The 21,771-nt window shown below is 40.8% G+C and overlaps 1 protein-coding gene across 1 annotated transcript; it reads right to left on the bottom strand.

Moving 5' to 3' along the window:
* Positions 1-997: 997 nt before the first annotated feature.
* On the bottom strand, positions 998-20,234 carry LOC309703510 (uncharacterized protein). The gene is made up of 10 exons (XM_082528396.1): positions 20,137-20,234; positions 18,283-18,639; positions 9,655-9,771; positions 8,974-9,318; positions 7,893-8,231; positions 2,792-3,133; positions 2,384-2,719; positions 1,968-2,052; positions 1,564-1,627; positions 998-1,447 (listed from the first exon to the last, which is right to left on the bottom strand). Exons 1-9 carry the CDS (start codon positions 20,171-20,173, stop codon positions 1,585-1,587), a joined length of 2,001 nt encoding a protein of 666 aa, XP_082384522.1. The 5' UTR covers positions 20,174-20,234; the 3' UTR covers positions 998-1,447; positions 1,564-1,584.
* Between the last annotated feature and the right edge of the window lie 1,537 nt (positions 20,235-21,771).

Here is a 21,771-nt window from a genome sequence, read left to right as displayed (position 1 = left end):
TTTTAGCTCCAAAAGGGACATGAAGGGTACCTGACGAGGTCGGTCATCGAGACCACTTGAGACCAAAACAATATCTCAGGATCAATATCTTACCCAGGGTTGCTTTCATGGTCAGTAAGACAACAGGCTATTAGGTCTGTAATAACACAAGTTGGTCTGCTTAATGAGCTTGGGTCGCTACTGCAACAATCTATCAGAGCTTTAACTTTATCATTAATGAAGTCTCAGACCTAATTTTACTAGAGAAAGTAAATTGTATCAGGAGAACTCAGCAGAGGGGGTACATAAACATTTTTGCATCAGCCCAGACCCTCGGCATCCACATGCTCATGAACCTGAGTAGTTGTAGCAGCAGACCCAGACAATCAATAAAGAAAATCCAAAGAAAACGTGTCAGATGTATGCACTAGGAACTCTCAAAGCTTGAAAGACAGACCATCTTTAAACTTCTAATCAAATCAAATCACTTTTATTGTCACATCCCATTACTGGTACACTGGAACAGCACATGAGAGTGAAATTCTTGTGTGCAAGCTTCACAAGCAACAGGTGTGAAAAATACAAAAACATAAGAACAAAGCAAAATATAAGAATGGATAAATACATGTACAAATATAAGAGTGTATGTGCATTACTGAATATGCATAGTGTCGAAATCGACAATTACACGAATGTCGACCTGTAGATGTCCTGGAGGGAGGGAAGCTCACCTCCAATTATCCGTTCAGCACACCGCACTACTCTTTGGTGAGCTTTGCAGTTGTAAGCAGTGCTGTTGTCATACCAGGTGGCAATGCATCCAGTGAGGATGCTCTCAGTGGCACAGCGGTAGAAGGTCCTGAGGATATGGGGGCTTACGCCAAATCTTTTCAGTCTCCTGAGAAAGAAGGAGACTGTTTTGTTTGTGTGTACTGACTATGTGAGATCGTCTTCCAGATGTACACCCAGGAAACGGAAGCTGCTCACTCTCTCCACAGCAGCTTCGTTGATGGTGATGGGGGTGTGTGCTTCTCTGCACCTCCGGAAGTCCACTATCAACTCCTTTGTCTTTGCGATGTTGAGGGTAAGATGGTTGTCTCGGCAACAGTGACCTCCTCCCTGTAAGCCATTTCATCACCGTTGGTGATAAGACCCACCACTGTGGTGTTGTCCACATACTTCACAATGATGTTGGAGTTGCTAGTGGCCGTGCAGTCGTAGGTGTAGAGTGAGTACAGGAGAGGGCTCAGTACACACCCCTGTGGAGCACCAGTGTTCAGTGTGATGGGGGATGAGGTGATGCTGCCCAGTCTGAAAACTTGGCGTCTGTCAGACAGGAAGTGAAGGATCCAGCTGCAGAGAATGAGCAGGTGTCCATCCGAGATTATGTTTTCTAAAAGTGGAACCAAAGAGGAGTATACAGGGAAAACTAAGTGGCCCCAATATAAAGGTAATCCGAAAGATCGTCCTTTTCCAAAGGTGAGAGAGAACAGTCAGTCAGAGATACACACTGGATCAAACACAGATCTGCATGTAATTTGAATCAAACATTTGTGAGAAGGACGGCTGTGCACAATGACCTACCTGCCAGCTCTTCTCCTCCATTTAACTTGCTTCTTTAGTAGTGAGTGGAATAGATTCATGAATCCTGGTCCAGAGAAGACAGAACAGTCAGCCAGGAAGAAGCAAGCGAAAGATCAACATATGTAACATTGGTATTTCCAGTTTGACACCAAGTTCCAAATAATGAGTCACATGATTACACTTAGATATTTAATATAAATAAAACAAACTTGATCAGTAAAGAAGACTGAAAGAAGGATGAATGATTCAGGTTCTGATGTGAGCTGAGGTTTTAGCAAATATTGGATTTAAACCTGCAGGATGTGCGCTGAGTTAAAGATTCATTATAAATGTTCCAGCTCCAGTCTTTACATTTCACACCAACTTTACAACAGACAACAACAAGAAGAGGAAGAGGACTTTACACAGTGGAAGAAGGTCCATCAGTCATGGATTTTTTCTTCTTTCTGAAGCCTTGAAACTGCTCTGTAAAGCTTGCACCATGTTTTCCTGCAGAGGAAACAGACAACATTGATTCAGAGTCTCATTTAACTTGTCTTCAATCTCTGGTGCGAGTTATCAAGAATATTTGAAACATCAGAATCAGGACTGCAACCATTACTCAGTGATATCAAAGAAAACTATGGGAACCTTTCCTCATTTCAAGACAAAGCAGAACCATAAAATTACACTAATGGTTAACATTTAAATATTGTTTCAGAATGAGTGTATTAAGTGAATCTATTTGGCATCTGACACTCAACAAAAATGGACACTTGATGTTTTCACAGCAGTTCCTCAACTAAAAGAGCAGTGGGTGGAGGAAGCTACATTCACTGACCTCTGACAGTAAGCATCACAATTTTCTGTCTCAGGATGTCTTCACCCTGGGAGACTGTGCACATGTAGAAACCACTGTGGGTGTTTTGGGGGTCTTTCAGGGTCAGACTGAGGTCTCCAGTCCTCAGTGGCTCTTCATTCATCTCTGTGCGACCTCTATAATCCTGTCCCTGTTCTTCTAGCAGGTTTTGGCCATCCTGATAGGTGTGGACTGTGTCTCTGGAATCACCACGTCTCCACTCGATTGTGACATCATCGGGTAAATCAAGAGTGGTTTTAAAGGGCAGCAGCACAGACTTCTTCCCCTTTGTTACTTCAACTATTTCCACCTTGTAGCCTGATAAAATACAACATGAGCTGTAAATACAGACAAATTATAAATTTACTGGCCTCAGATGAGTTTACTGACCTCTGATAGTGAGTATCACTATTTTCTGTTTCAGGATGGCTCCATCATTTTTGTAGACGGTGCAGGTGTAGACTCCACTGTCAGTAAGTCGAGGGAAATTCAGGATCAGACTGAGGTCTCTGGTTCTCAGTAGCTCTTCATTCATCTTAGTGCGGCCTTGATAGTCCTGGTGTTGCTCTTCATGCTTGTTTTGGCTGTTCTCATAAACAAGGACCTTCACATCTTCAAGGTCTGAACGTCTCCACTCCACTCTGACGTCCTCAGGCAGGTCAGCTGCGGTTTTGAAGGGAAGCAGAACACGCTTCACCCCCGGTGTCACCTCCACTGTCTGAAGCTCGTAGACTGAAGAAAGGAGAAACAAGTTGTACAGACAGGCAGAAGTTATGTGCTGCAGTTAATTCATATCAGTTTGATTTATTTAGTGTCAGATCAAAAGTATATCCGAGTGCTTTACAATGAAAATAACTCTAAAATACCAAAGACAGAACCACACTGATCAGGTAATCTCATTCATTTTAAAAGAAGATACTTCCAATAGAAACAGGATCACGGAGGTGTAGCCATATTTTGGGTGGTGAGGGGGTAGAGGAAGAAGATCAGAGAGACCACACATAACAAACAGGACAAATAACAAACTGCAGCAGAGAGAAGACAAAGTTCAGGACATGAACTAGTGGCGTATGAACATACAGGGAGTGAAATATGGGCATGAAAAAAAATTGGTTTAGTGCATCATCGGAAACCCCCAAAGCCTGTAGGAGGAGCCTGTATACAGGGAGTGCAGAATTATTAGGCAAATGAGTATTTTGTCCACTTCATCTCTGTAACGAGAAGGGGTGTGGTCTAATGACATCAACACCCTATATCAGGTGTGCATAATTATTAGGCAACTTCCTTCCCTTTGGCAAAATGGGTCAAAAGAAGGACTTGACAGGCTCAGAAAAGTCAAAAATAGTGAGATATCTTGCAGAGGAATGCAGCAGTCTCAAAATTGCAAAGCTTCTGAAGCGTGATCATCGAACAATCAAGCGTTTCATTCAAAATAGTCAACAGGGTCGCAAGAAGCGTGTGGAAAAACCAAGGCGCAAAATAACTGCCCATGAACTGAGAAAAGTCAAGCGTGCAGCTGCCAAGATGCCACTTGCCACCAGTTTGGCCATATTTCAGAGCTGCAACATCACTGGAGTGCCCAAAAGCACAAGGTGTGCAATACTCAGAGACATGGCCAAGGTAAGAAAGGCTGAAAGACGACCACCACTGAACAAGACACACAAGCTGAAACGTCAAGACTGGGCCAAGAAATATCTCAAGACTGGTTTTTCTAAGGTTTTATGGACTGATGAAATGAGAGTGAGTCTTGATGGGCCAGATGGATGGGCCCGTGGCTGGATTGGTAAAGGGCAGAGAGCTCCAGTCCGACTCAGACGCCAGCAAGGTGGAGGTGGAGTACTGGTTTGGGCTGGTATCATCAAAGATGAGCTTGTGGGGCCTTTTCGGGTTGAGGATGGAGTCAAGCTCAACTCCCAGTCCTACTGCCAGTTTCTGGAAGACACCTTCTTCAAGCAGTGGTACAGGAAGAAGTCTGCATCCTTCAAGAAAAACACGATTTTCATGCAGGACAATGCTCCATCACACGCGTCCAAGTACTCCACAGCGTGGCTGGCAAGAAAGGGTATAAAAGAAGAAAAACTAATGACATGGCCTCCTTGTTCACCTGATCTGAACCCCATTGAGAACCTGTGGTCCATCATCAAATGTGAGATTTACAAGGAGGGAAAACAGTACACCTCTCTGAACAGTGTCTGGGAGGCTGTGGTTGCTGCTGCACGCAATGTTGATGGTGAACAGATCAAAACCCTGACAGAATCCATGGATGGCAGGCTTTTGAGTGTCCTTGCAAAGAAAGGTGGCTATATTGGTCGCTGATTTGTTTTTGTTTTGTTTTTGAATGTCAGAAATGTATATTTGTGAATGTGGAGATGTTATATTGGTGTCACTGGTAAAAATAAATAATTGAAATGTGTATATATTTGTTTTTTGTTAAGTTGCCTAATAATTATACACAGTAATAGTCACCTGCACACACAGATATCCCCCTAAAATAGCTAAAACTAACAACAAACTAAAAACTACTTCCAAAAACATTCAGCTTTGATATTAATGAGTTTTTTGGGTTCATTGAGAACATGGTTGTTGTTCAATAATAAAATTATTCCTCAGAAATACAACTCGCCTAATAATTCTGCACTCCCTGTATGAGGGATATAAGCAGTTCCACGTACAATATTTATTTAATGTGAATGTTCACACAGGCACATTTGTTGGCCCTTTATGTGTATACATATACAAAGAAAAGTACTCCATCTTTTGCTTTACTTTCAATGTACTTGCCAGAATAGACAAACAGACAATATGACAGATGCTGGGTCTGCGCTTCCACAGGCCCCGCTGGTTAGAAACTTATTCTTGTTAACGGCAAACAAGACGAACATCTTTTACTTGCTACCAAGGGAGGCCCGCTTGTAAAACCCCCCTATGGTTACAAAAGACAAGGCACTATGTGTGTATGTGTGTGCACTTGTAAGCATGTGTATGCATGTGATTGATGATCAATCTGAAGCCGAATGTCTTGGACGCTGTATGCATTGGAGACCTGGCGCACCTAAATATATAGTAAGGTTTCTCTGGGAATGCCTGGCAGAAGTCCTGGTCTCTAAGATCTTCAACTCCCATCACCTACAGCATTCTGTCTGAGACATCAGGCAGAAGAAAGAGTCCTATCGGGCTCTGTTTCCCTGTGGGACTTAGGAGGCAGCTGATGAGTACCAACAGGTTAAGCAGAACGTGGCTTGGGTGGTAGCTGAAGGAAAAACTAGGATGTGGGAGGAGTTCAGAGAAGCCATGGAAAAAAAAACTGTCTTGTTGGGATTCTGTCATGGGCCTTGTCTGCAGTTGGAGTCAGCAGGACTCCACTCCAAGAAGCAGAGTCTGGTTGGCTTTAAGATGGTTAACCTCCTAGGACCTGGCATCCACATATGTGGACATCACATTTTGGGTTATTTAGACCAAAATACTAAATCTTGCTCTACATACAGTGGGGCAAAAAAGTATTTAGTCAGCCACCGATTGTGCAAGTTCCCCCACCTAAAATGATGACAGAGGTCAGTAATTTGCACCAGAGGTACACGTCAACTGTGAGAGACAGAATGTGAAAAAAAAAATCCATGAATTCACATGGTAGGATTTGTAAAGAATTTATTCGTAAATCAGGGTGGCAAATAAGTATTTGGTCACCTCAAACATGGAAAATCTCTGTCTCTCACAGTTGAAGTTTAAACATTTAAATGAGTGCTTACAGAGAAACTCAAAGAAATTTCAGCCCTTGCTTTTCAAACCCGTTGATTAAAATAAACCACACATTTTTTACTCAGTACTGAAACTGAAAGATCAAAGTATTTGGCTTCGATCCTGAACCCACTGGTAGGCAGCTCTAAACACCACAACCAGAACACCTTGGACTTGGTAGGAAGGTGTTGGGATGAGTTCTTTCACACTCAGCCGGAGGCACACAAAGTAATACACACATCTATACACACATAAACCTCACACGGGCTGAGCACACACAATAAAATGTTTCTCCCACTGAAAATGTGACATCCAGATGAACAGAATCAACTTTTTGGGATTTACTATAAACAGTGTTGGAAGGTTACTTTTAAAATGTATTCCATTACAGATTACAGAATACATGCCCCGAAATGTATTCTGTAACGTATTCCGTTACGTTACTCAATGAGATTAACGTATTCTGAATACTTTGGATTACTTAATATATTATCATGCTTTTTACAACAACGTGAATGTACTATTGCTGTGTGATTTATTACTATTACTGAAGGTCCGCGACTCCGAACTGTAGTAAAGGGACCTCTGACTAATACGTCGGGTTCTGTGTCGGCTCGTAGCCGAAAACTAGCTTTACTTTGTTGTCTGGGTCAACTTTGCTAGCGAGAGACAGAGAGAGGCGTTGAAAGGCTGCTCCAACGAAGCTTATTGTTTCGGAGGAAAACACGAACACAGTGTACAGTCGAGTCTTAATAGCTTACTTACAACTGGGCTCGTCAGGCACTCTTCTTGGCTGCAGTGGTTATTATTATATTTACATGCTTCCAGCTCCCGTTTTTCCTCGACGACAACTCGTACCTTTCCTTTTTCTCCCTCCTCGCTCAAAGACACATAACGTGTATGGCAGTCCATTCTCCCTGCAACACGGACTACACTGCCCATGATGCTACATTCTTTAGAGCTATGTTTGTAGCATTCTGCCTGTTAGCTTAGCACAACAACAACAAAAAGTCCTCTCTCACCCAGGAAACATGCAGAGAGAGAGCATCACCTGTAACCATGGCAACCATAACGCTGCCCCCTGGAACAACAGAACGTAGCTGTCAAACAAACCCAAAAAGTCCTGACCCGCGACAAAATGAAACAGGAAAGTACCGCAGTGTAATCCATTTATTTCAACAAAGTAACTGTATTCTGAATACCACCTTTTTAAACGGTAACTGTAACGGAATACAGTTACTCATATTTTGTATTTTAAATACGTAGCGGCGGTACATGTATTCCGTTACTCCCCAACACTGGATATAAACATGTTAACTCTAATCGAGGCAGAACAACTATTAAATATCTAACACAAAGTAATGAAGTGCCACTGCTAACTGCTTATTTACCTATATGTTAAGTTTAAGATGGTTATGCTTGGTCAGATGTACTACCTGTCAAAAGTTTTAGAACACCACAGCTTTTTATTGAAAATTATGTCGTAAAATTGCACTTTGAAATGAAAGTATTGTACAAACTAGAAAGTGAAGATTTCTCTGGCAGTTCACATCTTACCTTGGTACCATTTCAAGCTATTCATTGGAATTGAACAACTTGTATTCCAATAAATACCTGGAAAAAGTGGGGTGTTCTAAAACTTTTGGCCAGTAGTGCAGATTTCCTTTTTTCATGTTTTTCATACAGTCAATGGAGTCCAGAGTGTTGACAACAGGAATTGACAACATACCACAGCCTCTCTGATGTGCTTACTGACCTCTGACACTGAGCACCACCACCTTCTGTTTCAGGACTTTTCCATGCGTGCAGACAGTACAGGTGTAGACTCCACTGTCAGTGATGCCGAGTTCTTTCAGGGTCAGACTGAGGTCTCCGATTCTCAGCGCCTCTTTGTTCATCTCTGTGCGACCTCTGTAAATCTCGTCCTGTTCACCTGAAAGGTGCTGGCTGCTCTGAAACGTGTGAACTTTCCTGTGTTTGGAGTCTGAGCGTCTCCACTCCACTGTGGCATCCTGAGAAAGGTCATCTTTGGTTTTAAAGGGCAGCAGGACAGACTTGTTCCATTCTGTCACCTCCACCGTCTCCATCTGGCTCTCTGAGAGGAGAACACAGTAGAACATGAGACAGACAGACATCAGTGAGGTGGATCCTCCATCATGTCCTCTGCTGTGTAACCAGCAGCTCCTGTTTTCAGTGTTTCTCTGACTTTGAGCTCGACTGCTTGTGTGTTGATGTGTGAGGCTGCACAAAGCGCTGCTTTGCTCTGCTATCTGCTGCTTTCTTTAGTCTTCTGAATTTATTCTGTCACACCTGCAGAAACTTACAGCGTCTACCCTTCAGCATGATGCTGGGGAATTTGTGTTTTTAACAAAGCAGTGAGTCAGCAGGAATCACAGCCTCTGCTACACAGCATGGATCAAACTTTTGTTTGGACTCTGGTCCTGTGTGTGTCACATGTGGTGTGATGGACCCTTATTTTTGTGTTGTTATATTGACAGTGGTAAATTTATTGACAAAAATTCTTGTCATGGATATGTTGCCATGGAGATCTGACATAGTACAGCCAGATGTTAAGTCCTGTAGAAGAAAGAAGCAGTGTGGAAATTAATGAGTTAATGAGCTGAAACAGGGGATTAAATGGCAGATGTTATCCCATGTTTTTTTTTTTTCATTCAGAGGTCTGTGCAGGCCTTAATCGGATTCACACAGCTCCCTCAGTTCGCAAGTTTAATCAAAATGTCTGCATTTATTCATTCAAATGAAAATGTGTCAGCAGCAGTTTGATTTTGTTCAAATTTGTGGAGGATCCAGAAGACAATCAAAGCTGTTCCACTCACCTCTGACAGTGAGAGACACCACTTTCTGAAGTAGGAGGCTTCCATCCTTGCTGCTGACGTTGCAGGTGTAGACTCCGGTGTCAGTAACGCGGGGCTCCTTTAGTTTCAGACTGAGGTCTTTATCTCTCAGTGGCTCTTCCTTCATCTCTGTGCGGCCTTGGTACACCTCGTCCTGTTTGTCCGGCTGATTTTTTCCACTGTCATACACGTGAACCTGCATGTGTTTGGGGTCAGTGAGTCTCCACTCCACTGTGGCGTCCTGGGGAAGATCCTCTGTGGTCTTAAAGGGCAGCAGGACAGACTTTTTCTCTCCCTCTGAAATCTCCACCATCAATACCTGACTGTCTGTGAGGAAACAGAGCAGAACATGAGGTGTGCACACAACACCAACAACCAACACATCATTCTACCAGGACCTCAAAGAGAACGTGTTCAATTGTTTCAGTGCCCAAGTCATGAAGGACAGAAAAATAAGAACAACTGTATCCACTGGAGATCTTTAGGGCCACAAATCTCAAGTGTTGCAAATTAGCATCAATCCACAACTGCACAAAGCTCAGATCAAATGAGTGCCCACAAAGGAAGAATAAGAGGAAAATCATTCACTCATTACTTCCTGTCCAGTTCTGGTTTACAACAACAAACCAAACAGCAGCACACGCAGACACAAGGTCATCCTACCTGCTGGGCATTTCATCCTTTTATATCTATAACACATGACGATCCCACTGCTGACAGCCAGGAGAGCCAAGACAGCCAGGATGCCAGAGAGGACCCAGGGCCAGGTCGGAGGCCGCTCTGTGGTGAACAGAAGAAACCTGAACATGAAACATTCACAGCAGATTTCCTCACTCGTTCACTACTGTGTCCTGATCAATGAGCTCATTCACAAAATAAAATCATTTTAGATGCAATTTTTATTTAATGTAACAAAAGTGGACCGTACAATCTACAGCTCAACTAGCAAGATGTCAGCAACCTATAAGTGAAAAGATGATAGGTTCTTACTAAGCAGACATTTTATTAGTTACAGCATGCACTAAACTGCTGCCATGTGATTGGCTGATTAGATATTTTTGTTAAAGAACAGCTGAACAGGTGTGCCTAATAAAGTGGCACTGAGTGTATATGTGTTGAAGTCAGATTGCTCCCCCTGCTGGAGTCACTCGGACATCTGTTTTTCTTTCACACCATTACAGAGCCACTGTCACAGAGCCTCACTGGACACTTTATTAGGTACACCTTGCTGGTATCCTGTTCCTTTGCTTGTTAATGGCTCAGATGTGACATCATCACTCACATGCTGCACATTTATCATGTGACTCTTCTGTTCCAGCACATACCAAGGACGCTCTGTTGGACTGAGATGTGTTACTGTGGAGGCCGTCAGAGTGCAGTAAACTCATTGTCATGTCTGAGATGATCTCAGCTTTGTTACCCTGCAGGAAGCATACACTGAGGTCATTATGGGATGGACACGGTCAGCATTAGCAGTCATGGCTGTGGGGTTTAAACAATACTCAGTTGGTATTTAAGTGGCCAAAAGTGTCTCAGGAAAATCTCCCCTACACCATCACACCACCAGCTGTCTAAGCCTTTAAGTTAGCATGAATCCATGCTTTCAAGATGTTTTCACCATACTCTGACTCTACCTCTGAATGTTGCAGCAGGAGCCAGGAAACAGATGCTACCCCTCTGTTGTCCAGTGAGTCTGTGCTCTGGTCTTAGCAGACAGATGTGGCTGTAACTCAGGCGGTAGAGCAGGTCATCTACTGATCAGAAGGTTGGTGGTTCGATTCCTGGCTTCCCCTAGTCTGGTTGCCAAATATCCTTGGGCAAGATATTAACCCCAAATTGCTCTCCGATGCATCCATCAGAGTATGAATGTGTGTGAATGTTACTTAGAAAGCACGAATGGGTGTGAGTGGGTGAATGCACAAGTTGTGTAAAGCGCTTTGAGTGCTCAGAAGAGTAGAAAAGCGCTATATAAGAACCAGTCCATTTACCATTTACCAAGGTGTGGCCTTAGCCTGCAGCTGTGTTTCAGACCTCTGTAAACTCACAGATGATTGGAGGGAAAATCCCTGCAAATCACCAGTTTGTGAAGTATTCAAACCAGCACTCATTGCCACATTTAGAGTCACTAAAATCATTGTTCCTTCTCCATCATTGTCCTTCCATACAATATAAAGCGCCTTGGGGCGACTGTTCTTGTGATTTGGTGCTATATAAATAAAACTGAATTGAATTGAATCCATTCTGTTGGTTAGTTTGAACTTCCGAAGGTTGTTTTCAGCATGTCTACATGCCTAGGTGCAGTAAGTTGGTGTCATGTGACTGGCTGATTAGATATTTAAATCAATGAACAGCTTACTGGTGTACCTAATGAAGTGTCCCATGAGTGTACTTAACTCATTCACTGCCATTGACGTCTATAGACGTCAATTGAAAAACTTACGTTGACTGCCATTGACGTCTATAGACGTCAATTACGTTTTTCAATGGGAGGGGCTAGAATACAACCTCGGGCAGCTTGTCAGTGAATATCAGACTTGCATTCATGGTATGTAATGACAAAAATGTGGTGCAAGTCTTGTTGTGTGCCCTTGCATCCCGGAAAGTGTTATAATGATTACCACACAAAAGTGAATTATTCATTGTGAATAAATGTTTCACTATGTACATTTTATTTTTTCATATATTTGTAAATAAATTGTTTTGATAAAACATAACCTTTCTCAGTGTTATTTCTGTTTTATAGAAGTGAAAAACTATTTTATATGTTAGAGGTGTCACAAAGCAAGAAATATTAGTGTCAAAGGCACTTTTCTGCTTGAAATGTATTTTTCACAAAAAGCTCGTTTTCTCCCTTTTTTTGGTCAAAACAGGCATTTTTGGTGGAACCCACCTCTCTTCTACAGCTGATTACTAAAGAATGGAAAATGGTAGAAACAAGCTTTTTTTTTTGGATGAAAGAAGAGAGTCTGTTCTTCATTTTGGTAGGTTCAGCGTTTATATGATCATAACACACAGTTTTCTGTGGCTCTTCAAAAATGAGTAAAAATGCTCAAAAACCCTGGCAGTGGGGAGTTACCTGATTTGAAAATGGCTGGCAGTGAATGAGTTAATGGCCATGGAACCTGTATAATTCCACAAACCTTTAGTCAGTGTTTTGGAATGTGTGTTATCAGTAGGGCTGCCACGATTAGTCAACTATCAAAATCGTCGACGACAAATTTAATAGTCGACGCGTCGTTTGAAGCTTTGTAAGATCCCAAAAGACGCAGGAATAAGTAGTAGGATTTAAGAGTGTAATAACGGACTGAAACAGAAGATGGCAGCACTGCATGTACAAGGATGCCAGCTGCCGTTAAACCCCGAAGAAGAAGAAGCTGTGTCCCAGAATTCATAGCGGCGGCAGCTAGTTAGTTTTAATATTACTCTTATTATTCTTTCTGGGTCACAAAATAAACGTTTAACATATTTTCAGGCGAGAATGTAGCTGTGTAAGCCTCAAATATCTGCTCAGTTTATCAAGACACCACATATTTTCAAAGCGCTCCGACGTTTTCGGAGACGTCTGTTACCCACTAGCTCGATAGCGAGCCAGGGGCAAGGCTCACTAGAGCCGTGAGAACACCGGACTCCCGGCAGATCGTTTTCAAACCCACCGCCGTCTTTCGCTACTCAGGTTAAACATGATATATGAGTCACTTAGATAACTTGTATTGTATTTTGTATTGTATTGTATCTTTATTTGTTTCAGACATATAAAACAAAAAAACAATATATACACACTACATATATTTTCATTTACAGATACGAATATATATGTAGATATACACACACACACGTATGTGTTCAGATAAACAAAAAAAAAATATAATGAAATAAAACAAAATCGTCTGACATAATGTAACAATGTTTGGTCTGAAAAGGAGTAGGAAGAAGTATGAACATACTTATTAATTCCTACCCCTGCTCAACATCTTATTGATCCCACATAATTCACCTAATTCCCATCATCACATACTCCACACAATACACGAGGAGAACCTATATAAACATGGCTACCGTGATTGATATAATTTGGATATAATTTGATATTTTTATACATACAATGGGTGATCATCTTTATCGGTATCATATTCTTCCAAAATCAGTTTTCGAAGTATTTTCATGAACTTACTAATTCCTGAGCATTGCTGTAGATCTATAGTAAAACTATTCCACAGTTTTACCCCATAAATAGTGACACAAAAGGTTTTAACCTTTGACCGTGCTTTAAGAATCCTTAGATTCAATTTCCCCCTCAATTCATAGTCTCCTTCTCTGTCATAGAACATCCTCTGTATATTTCCTGGTAACATATTGTATCTGGCCTTGTACATAATTTTTGCAGTTTTATATTTTATAAGATCCATAAACTTCAGTATTTTTAATTTCAAAAACATGATGTTAGTATGGTCTCTAAATCCTGCTTTATTAATCATCCTGATTGCTTTTTTTTGAATTTTACATATTGGTTGAAGTGCAGTTTTATATGTGTTTCCCCAAATTTCCACACAGTATTCCAAATATGGCAATATAAGTGAACTTAAAATGTTATTGTTTGGTCTTTAAAAACATTTTGACCAAAAAATATAATTGGCGTTTTAACCCTTCCCTTCTGAATGATCAAGAATTTATTAAATATCTCAATGCAAATATGGATACGTTTCTTGCCACTAATGATAATGGAGAAGTTTCAGATTCTATTTTGTGGGAGACCTTTAAAGTTGTGATGAGAGGTCATATTATTTCCTTTGAATCTTCCAAGAAAAAAAATATTGGGAAAAAGACTTAAAGAAATAGAAAATAAGCTTCCTGAATTGGAAGAAGTATATAGATCATCTTTGTTGCAAACTGATTTAAATGAAATTTTGAAATTAAAGTATGAATACAACACAATTTTAAATAAACGTGTTAGCAATCTTCTTTTGAAGCTCAAACAGAGACATTTTGAATTTGGAGATAAACCAGAGAAACTGCTGGCAAATCAGCTTAGAGGGGAACAAGCAAAACGAGCAATTCAAAAAGTGATAATGACATCGGGTAAGATTGTCACGGCTGCCGAGGCGAGCCGTGTGGAGTTGGAAAAAGGACCCAAGAGCAAGCAGTGTATGAAAAGATTAGTGGAGTTTATTTACAAGGTGTCAGTGGCAGGAACAGAAAACGAATAATGAGACAAACTAACGGAAACCTACACTGGGGAAAACTAAAGAGCAACTAGAAATCCACAGGACACGGGGTGAAAGGCAGAGAGACGCAGACTGACGGAGGATACAAAAAAACCACAGAGAGACACAGATGAATGCAGAAAAGCGCGGACTTACATGGAGTAATACAGACGAACCGGCAACAGGCAGGAGAACACACAGGGCTTAAATACCCACACCAGTAATCAGGGGATGAGAAACAGGAGGGCAACACAGCTGGGAGAAATCAGAGCTGACGGGACAGGGGAAATGTAAACTGAACACACTCACATCAGACATGAACCTTCAGAATAAAACAGGAAACTAACAGACACAGAGAACCAGACAGGACACTGAACTTGACAGGCAGACTCATGAGCAGACACAATAACACCATGGACAGACAGAGGGAACACAGAAGTGGGAGCAGGAAGGCAAAGAACAGAAACCTAACAAATGGCAAAATCACAACAGAATACACACTCGGAATGAACAAAAGCATAAAGAAACACAAAACACTGAGTCCTCAGACTCAGGACCATGACAAAGATAAGTATCAATCCAAAGGAAATTAATACCTGTTTTACCAAATTCTATAAAGATCTGTATTCTAGTAAAATTAAACCATCTCAAAGTGATTTTAGCAACTTCTTCGACAGGTTAGCTATTCCTCAATTAGACAAAGCCCTGAGAGATGAAATTGATTCCCCTATCTCTGAAAAACATCTCTTAAGAACAATTCAAACCTTACCACTTGGAAAGACAGCTAGCCCAGATGGATTTGGTAATGAATTCTATAAAGCCTTCCAAAACAAAATTATTCCTCTCATTCTTAGGATGATAAATGATTCCGTTAAAAATAAAAGGTTACCAGCTTCACTTTACGAGGCAAATATTTGTTTGCTTCATAAAACTGGAAAGGAGGAAGGCATCCCAGCAAATTATAGACCCATTGCTCTTTTAAATTGTGATCATAAAATCATAACCAAAATCTTAGCTACAAGATTGAGTAAACATATTTCAACAATTATACATCCTAATCAAACAGGATTTATTCCTGGTAGATGGTCATTTAATAATGTCCGTTTATTATTAAATACAATTTACTCAGGTTATGGAAAAGAGGTTAAAACAGCAGTACTTTCTCTGGACGCTCAAAAAGCGTTTGATCAGATTGAATGGTCTTATATATTTGAGACTCTAAAACAATTTGGTTTTGGGGAGTACTTTAGGGATTGGATTAAAATGATTTATCTGTGTCCTGTATTCTCACTAATGCAGATAAATCCTCTCCCTTTCAATTACAACGCGGGGTGAGACAGGGGGACCCCCTCTCACCGCTTCTTTTTGATATAGCCCTGGAGCCCCTAGCCATTAACATAAGAAACCACCCAGGTATACAGGGAGTTAAATTTGGGAATGTGGAAAGTCTTGTTAACATGTATGCAGATGACTTACTGATCTGCCTTTCCAAACCAGAAATCTCATTCCCTAATCTTTTAAATTGTATTAAACACTGGGAAATTATCAGGATATATGATCAATTGGGATAAATCTGAATTTATGCCAATAACAGATAATCTATGCCCAAAGTTCCTCAGCTCACTCCCATTCAAATTAGTAACTACGTCTTTTACCTATCTTGGTCTTAAGATCTCTAAAAATCCCAAACTCCTTTATAAATTGAATTTCCTGGAAATGCTGGATAAGCTCAAAGATGATATTAGAAAATGGAAACTGCTTCCTCTGTCTCTGATCGGTCGAATAAACGCAGTTAGGATGGTGTATTTGCCACGATTTTTATATCTTTTTCAAAACCTTCCTATTCATTTGCCACTTAAATTTTTTAAGCAGCTTGATTCATTGATTCACTCATTCATTTGGGCAGGAAAACCCCCCTCGGATATCCATGGCTCAAAAAAACACTTCCTGCGGGGGGTTAGGTCTCCCTGTGTTTAGACATTATTATTGGGCAGCAAATTCAAGAGCTCTATTGCACTGGCAGTGGGGTTCGCCTATTGATTATTGTCATGACAAGCTTCCGATCTGGCTCCAGGTAGAGGCAGCAACAGTATATCTATATCTAGTAGATAGTATATCTATCTACTTAGCACTTTTAATTCTTATTCTTATTTTTATTTTCATGTCTATTTAAACGTAATTTATGACAGTATGTTTGCACTGAAGCACCGCAGCAATTTCCTAATGTTGTAAACCTGCTCAACATTTGGCAATAAAACCCTTTCTGATTCTGATTCTGATTCTGATTCTGAAGCCTTAAACCGGTCTTATTGTTTTCTAACACGGGTTCTTTTAACAATTCGCTCAGTCGTAATTTTGTTGTTAAACACTCCTTAAAGATATTAAGTCAAATTAGGAAATCTCTCAAACTACCTGATTTTTCAGTAGGAATGCCAATAATACATAACTACTTGTTTAAACCAGGTAAAATGGATAGGGTGTTTTTAGAATGGGGGGGAAAGGGATTGAAATACATTGAGGACTTATATACAGATGACAAATTTATGTCCTTCCTTCAACTTCAAGAAAAGTTTCAGTTACCTCAATCACATTTTTTTCGTTATCTTCAAATAAGGAATTTTGTTCAACAAAACTTTTCAGACTTTCCACTGAAGCCACGAAGTTATACTTACTTTGATATAATTCAGAAAGCAGATTTTAAACATTTGATATCTCAGTTTGTTAAGTGCTTTACAATCCCAGTTGATTCCGACCGAATTAAGAAAACATGGGCTGAAGACCTCGGGGTCCCTCTGTCTGAAGAGCAATGGTCAAATTGTTTGTCCAATATTCAGAAAGGCTCAATAAATGCCAGATATAAACTAATCCAGTTCAAAGTTATTCATAGACTACACTTTTCTAAACTCAAACTTAACCGGATCTATAATTCTGTATCCCCCTTATGTGACAGATGTAAAGTCGGTGAAGGTTCCCTTGCACATTTATTTTGGCATTGCCCTGTTTTGAATGCTTTTTGGAGCCAGATTTTTATGTGGTTTTCAAACCAATTTAGGAAAAAAGTACCACGTGATGGTACATTGGCTATACTTGGATCATTCGCATCAGTCGAATCTTTTTCCTTTTCACAAAAACAGATAATTACAATGGGTATGCTGGCTGCAAAGAAACTTATTCTTTTACAGTGGCGGTCTTCTTCGGCCCCGTGTTTTAACAGGTGGCTTAATGAGATGGTGTCTGTGGCCAGGGTGGAGCAGATAAGATTTGATAGAAAGGGGAAACTGGCGAGTTTTTGTATGATTTGGCAACCATTTCTAGAATTCTTAAAAAAATAACTGATCATAATTCATGCCTCACACTCCGCGTGAATTATTTTATTTGGTTTTTTTTTTTTTCCTTCTTCCTCTTCTTTTTCTTCTTTTTTTCCTTTCTTTTTTTTTTTTTCCATTCATGCTTATAAGTTCACAAATGTTAAAAACAGTAATTGTTCTTGGTTGATTTTGTATAAGCATGTTATGTTTAATTTAAATGCAAAAATAAAATTTAAGAAAATGTTATTGTTTGGCTTTTTTCAGTAATTTATTTGTTCCTGAGTAAATCGGTTTGGCTGAGATTAAAGTTATAGTTTTTACACAGCTGAATAAACGTCAAGCAGACAGCTGATCATCAGAAGTGTGAGATGCTCGAGAATTTACTCCGGTGTCCTGTTATATTTTAGATAGCAAGGAGTTTATTAAACTCCACCGAAACAATCTGCAGATTTCATTTAAATTTAATAAACTATCATATTGTCTTTATTTTTAGTTAGCACATACCTGACACACTTAAAGCTGTAAGCTAATGATAGTTATATAAGAGCAGATGCTGCTGGTGCAATAAGCTGTACGTTTTACGTCCAATGGATGATGATCTGATTAGTCGACTAATCGCAAAAATAATCGGTGACTAGTCGACTATCAAAATAATCGTTTGTGGCAGCCCTAGTTATCAGCCAGTGGTGATGTGTGAGCTCAGAGTTACAACATCTCATACTCCAGTCACACATTACTGTACACACATCATAACGACAGTACAGACGATTTCACACACTGACCTTTGACCTTCAGTTGCACATGGGTCTTGCTCTGATCTTGTCCATATTTGCGGACGATGCAGATGTAGGTCCCACCATCAGAGACTGTAGGGTTCCTCAGGGTGAGGCTGAGGTCTCCAGTCTGCAGGGCGTCGGCTTTCATCGATGTTCGGTTGGTGTAACGATGGTTCTGATCATTCAGAATATCATCTCTGCTCTGCACACGCATGTGGACTGTTGGGATCTTGAACTCATCACGGTCCCAGACCACTGCTGTGGAGCTACTGGAAACATTAACAGGTACCTGACAGGGCAGCAGGACAGACTCCTCCCCTTCATACACCTCATACACTTCCACCCCTGAGGCATGCTGGGAAACTGATAAGAGAAACAGAGTGTCGTCATTCAGTCTGTCCACAGGGTGGGTCACATGTCGGGATGAGTTCTAACAACAGGTTTTAAATTAGTACCAGTAATGACCACAGTGTGTAACACTAGAAACCTTTGAAAACATATTGAAGCCCATCAGGAGCCTCCATCAGGGCTCAAAGGTATGATCAGGAGCCAAAGAAACATCTGCTCCATGCAGACAAGTTTTTCTTGGAAGGCCTTCGTGTTTGAGCAAAGGATGCTAAACCGCAGACTTCATCTATTCCAGCAACACAGCTTCATAAGAGAAGAGTCCGGCTGCTGAACCGTCTGAACCTTTCACCAGCTGACAACATCTGGAGCATCATGAGCTCAACAACAGGACGAAGCAGAGCCAGGACAGCTGAGCAGCTAGAACCCTCCATCAGACCAGAACCGCTGCTGTCCTCAGCTCACAGACTGATGTTAAAGAGGAAACATGGACCTGTGCTACTTTAGAGAAATTTTCCATTTTCAAACTCCAGCGCTTCTCTGAATTCCAGATGTTTCATTTTCAGGTTTCTGTACTTGAGCATTTCTCGGGGAGCTCATATTTTTACTTTCTATGTTTTCAAAACTCCACTTTTTACATTTGAAACAAGCTCATTATCTCACGTCACTGCACACCTTCCCTGATTAACCTGACCTCAGACTCGATGTGAAGTTCTCACACATGACACGAGTCATGTTTATTTCCTTAAAAGCAGCTCATTCAGCATATGCGCTTCTCTGTCTGCTGTTAGACAAATCCTCACACACACATTTTCTGCTAATTGGCAAAAAAATTATTGCCTGTATTCAAATTGCTGTAAATGACTTGTTGGTCTACTCTAATCTAATCTGTCATAAATGATATAGAGTCATTTTAAGCCTGAACATTCCTGCCTCAGGGTAAATATCCTTTTCAGTCCAGCTAAAAACACACACGGAAACTTCTTCCTGGCACACCAGCATCATCCCCTACTTTGACAGTAAAATCAGTGAAATGCAAACGTTTGATCACTGCAGATTGTGTGGGAGCATTCCTGGTCAGAGCTCAGGGATTATGGTGTATTAATGACGTAAAGCTGAGAAGAAGCAGAAGCAACACAAATGTCAACCATTTGTGTTGCTTCTGTTTGAAAGACATTAATAAAAGTTCCTACAGGTCACCCGAGATCAGCCAACCACTTCCTTTACTGTGAAAAGGTTGTGAAACATCCTAATCATGCTCTTAAAAGTAAAAAAAAAAAAACTGGGTTAACATATAAGAGTTAAAATAAACTCTGCATTCAGTCGGAGACAAAGCTTCATTTGTAAAATACAAAACTACTTGTAAAACCTGGAGAGTAACAGACTAAGCTGTGACTGAGTGTGGCTCATCCAGCAATCTGTTATTCACTGAGTTGAAGCAGGGGCCGGTAAATACTGAAAACATCCCCCTGTGGCTGACAGCAGCCCAACTATAGACGGGTTCAAAGTTCTTACCGTGCACGAGCAGCAGGAAGGACACGAGGTTCTTCATCCTCCTGTGGCAGAGACGATAACCAACTCTGCTCCACCCGACACCCAAAACCTCACACGGCTCTAACTTTCCAGCTGTAACAAGAAAGTTTTACTTTCGGTTTCAACCTTCAAAGTAAAAGCTCATAGAGACGTATTCAGAGACTTCCTTATTCCATCAGAGGGAAAAGTGCTGCAGTCAGTGACAGCAGGAGCTCAGTAAAAGCTCTATTTTTATTCTCTCTATTATTATTATTATTTTTTAATCGCTCTGTGTCGTAGTTTGCAATTGTTACATTGTATTTTACAATTACATTGTAAATTACATTACAGTTACATTGTGTATCACAATTGTAATGTAAAGTGTTTGTAGTTTGTAAAGCTCTGTCAGTAGCGGTTTTTGATACGGGCGACACGGGCGGTTGCCCGGGGCGGCATCGTGGTGGGGGGAGGCATCACGGGCATCGGCAGAAAAAAAAAAAATTGCTCGTACTCATGCTGCCCCGACATCAGCCAGCCATATTGGGAATGGTACAGGCACCGATCGGCTTTCTATCGCCCATTTGCTGGGAGTAAGGGCGCCCTCCGTTTGCGAGGTGCGCCTGCTGCTTGCGGCACAGGGAGGAGAGGGCGGGGCGGCGGGGGACTCTCTGGCTGGCTGGAGCAGCATCTAATAACCAACTCGCAAAATAAAACAAAATAAAAACACCAGACATCATGATACAGACTTATAATTTGCACAGATGTTTTTCGAAATTCTGTACACGAAAAGTGAGCGCGAGAGCCCTCGGTGCGCCTGCGCGCTGCTGAAGTCAAAGTAAACTTTATTGTCATCTCCGCTACAGACAGTCCAGCATATAGAGAGACGAGACGACGAGGCTCCAGTTACAGGAGTGCAAGTAAACAAACAATAAATATAAGAAGAGTAAGAAAATAAATATACACTTTAGGACTCGGGGTAAAGGGATCAATGATAATTTAAAATTTATAATTTACAGTTTGATGATTTAAAGTCTCACAAACAACCCGTCGAAAGGGGAGGGGGCCCTGCTTCTTCCAATTAGACCACATTTCATTCATAATGTTGTAAATCCAAGCCCATTATGTATTCATGATTTGAATCCTGGGTTGTGTGAAATCCCAGAAATAAACCCAAGACAAAGTGAATCTGTGAACTAAGGTGTAGAACAGGGGTCTGCAACCTTTAACACAGAAAGAGCCGTTTGGACCCGGTTTCCACGCAAAAGAAAACACTGGGAGCCGCAAATACTTTTTGACATCTAAAATGAAGATAGCACTGTATATATTATTTTATTTACTTTTATGCTTTGTGTGAACAACTAAGGTGTGTTGCTTATGAAATCCATGAAGTGCTACAGAGAAAATTTCATTTTATTTATGTAATTAACACATTTTGAACTAAAATATAACAAAAGGAACGACACGCAGCTGAACTAAAATGATCCAGCAAACAAAAACTGTTGTCAGCCACCACCCTTATACGATGATACCACCTGGCCAGTTCACCAGTCTAAATCAGTGGAAATCACTGCAAACATTTTAATGTTTAAAATTATTAATTCATGCATTCATTCATTTACAGAGTGGCTTTGGTCATTC

The sequence above is a fragment of the Aulonocara stuartgranti genome (assembly GCF_965226115.1).
Source record: "Aulonocara stuartgranti genome assembly, chromosome: 3".
NCBI lineage: Eukaryota > Metazoa > Chordata > Actinopteri > Cichliformes > Cichlidae > Aulonocara > Aulonocara stuartgranti.
The sequence above is the reverse complement of the archived record's forward strand: the minus strand, read 5'-3'. Positions and strand labels throughout refer to the sequence as shown.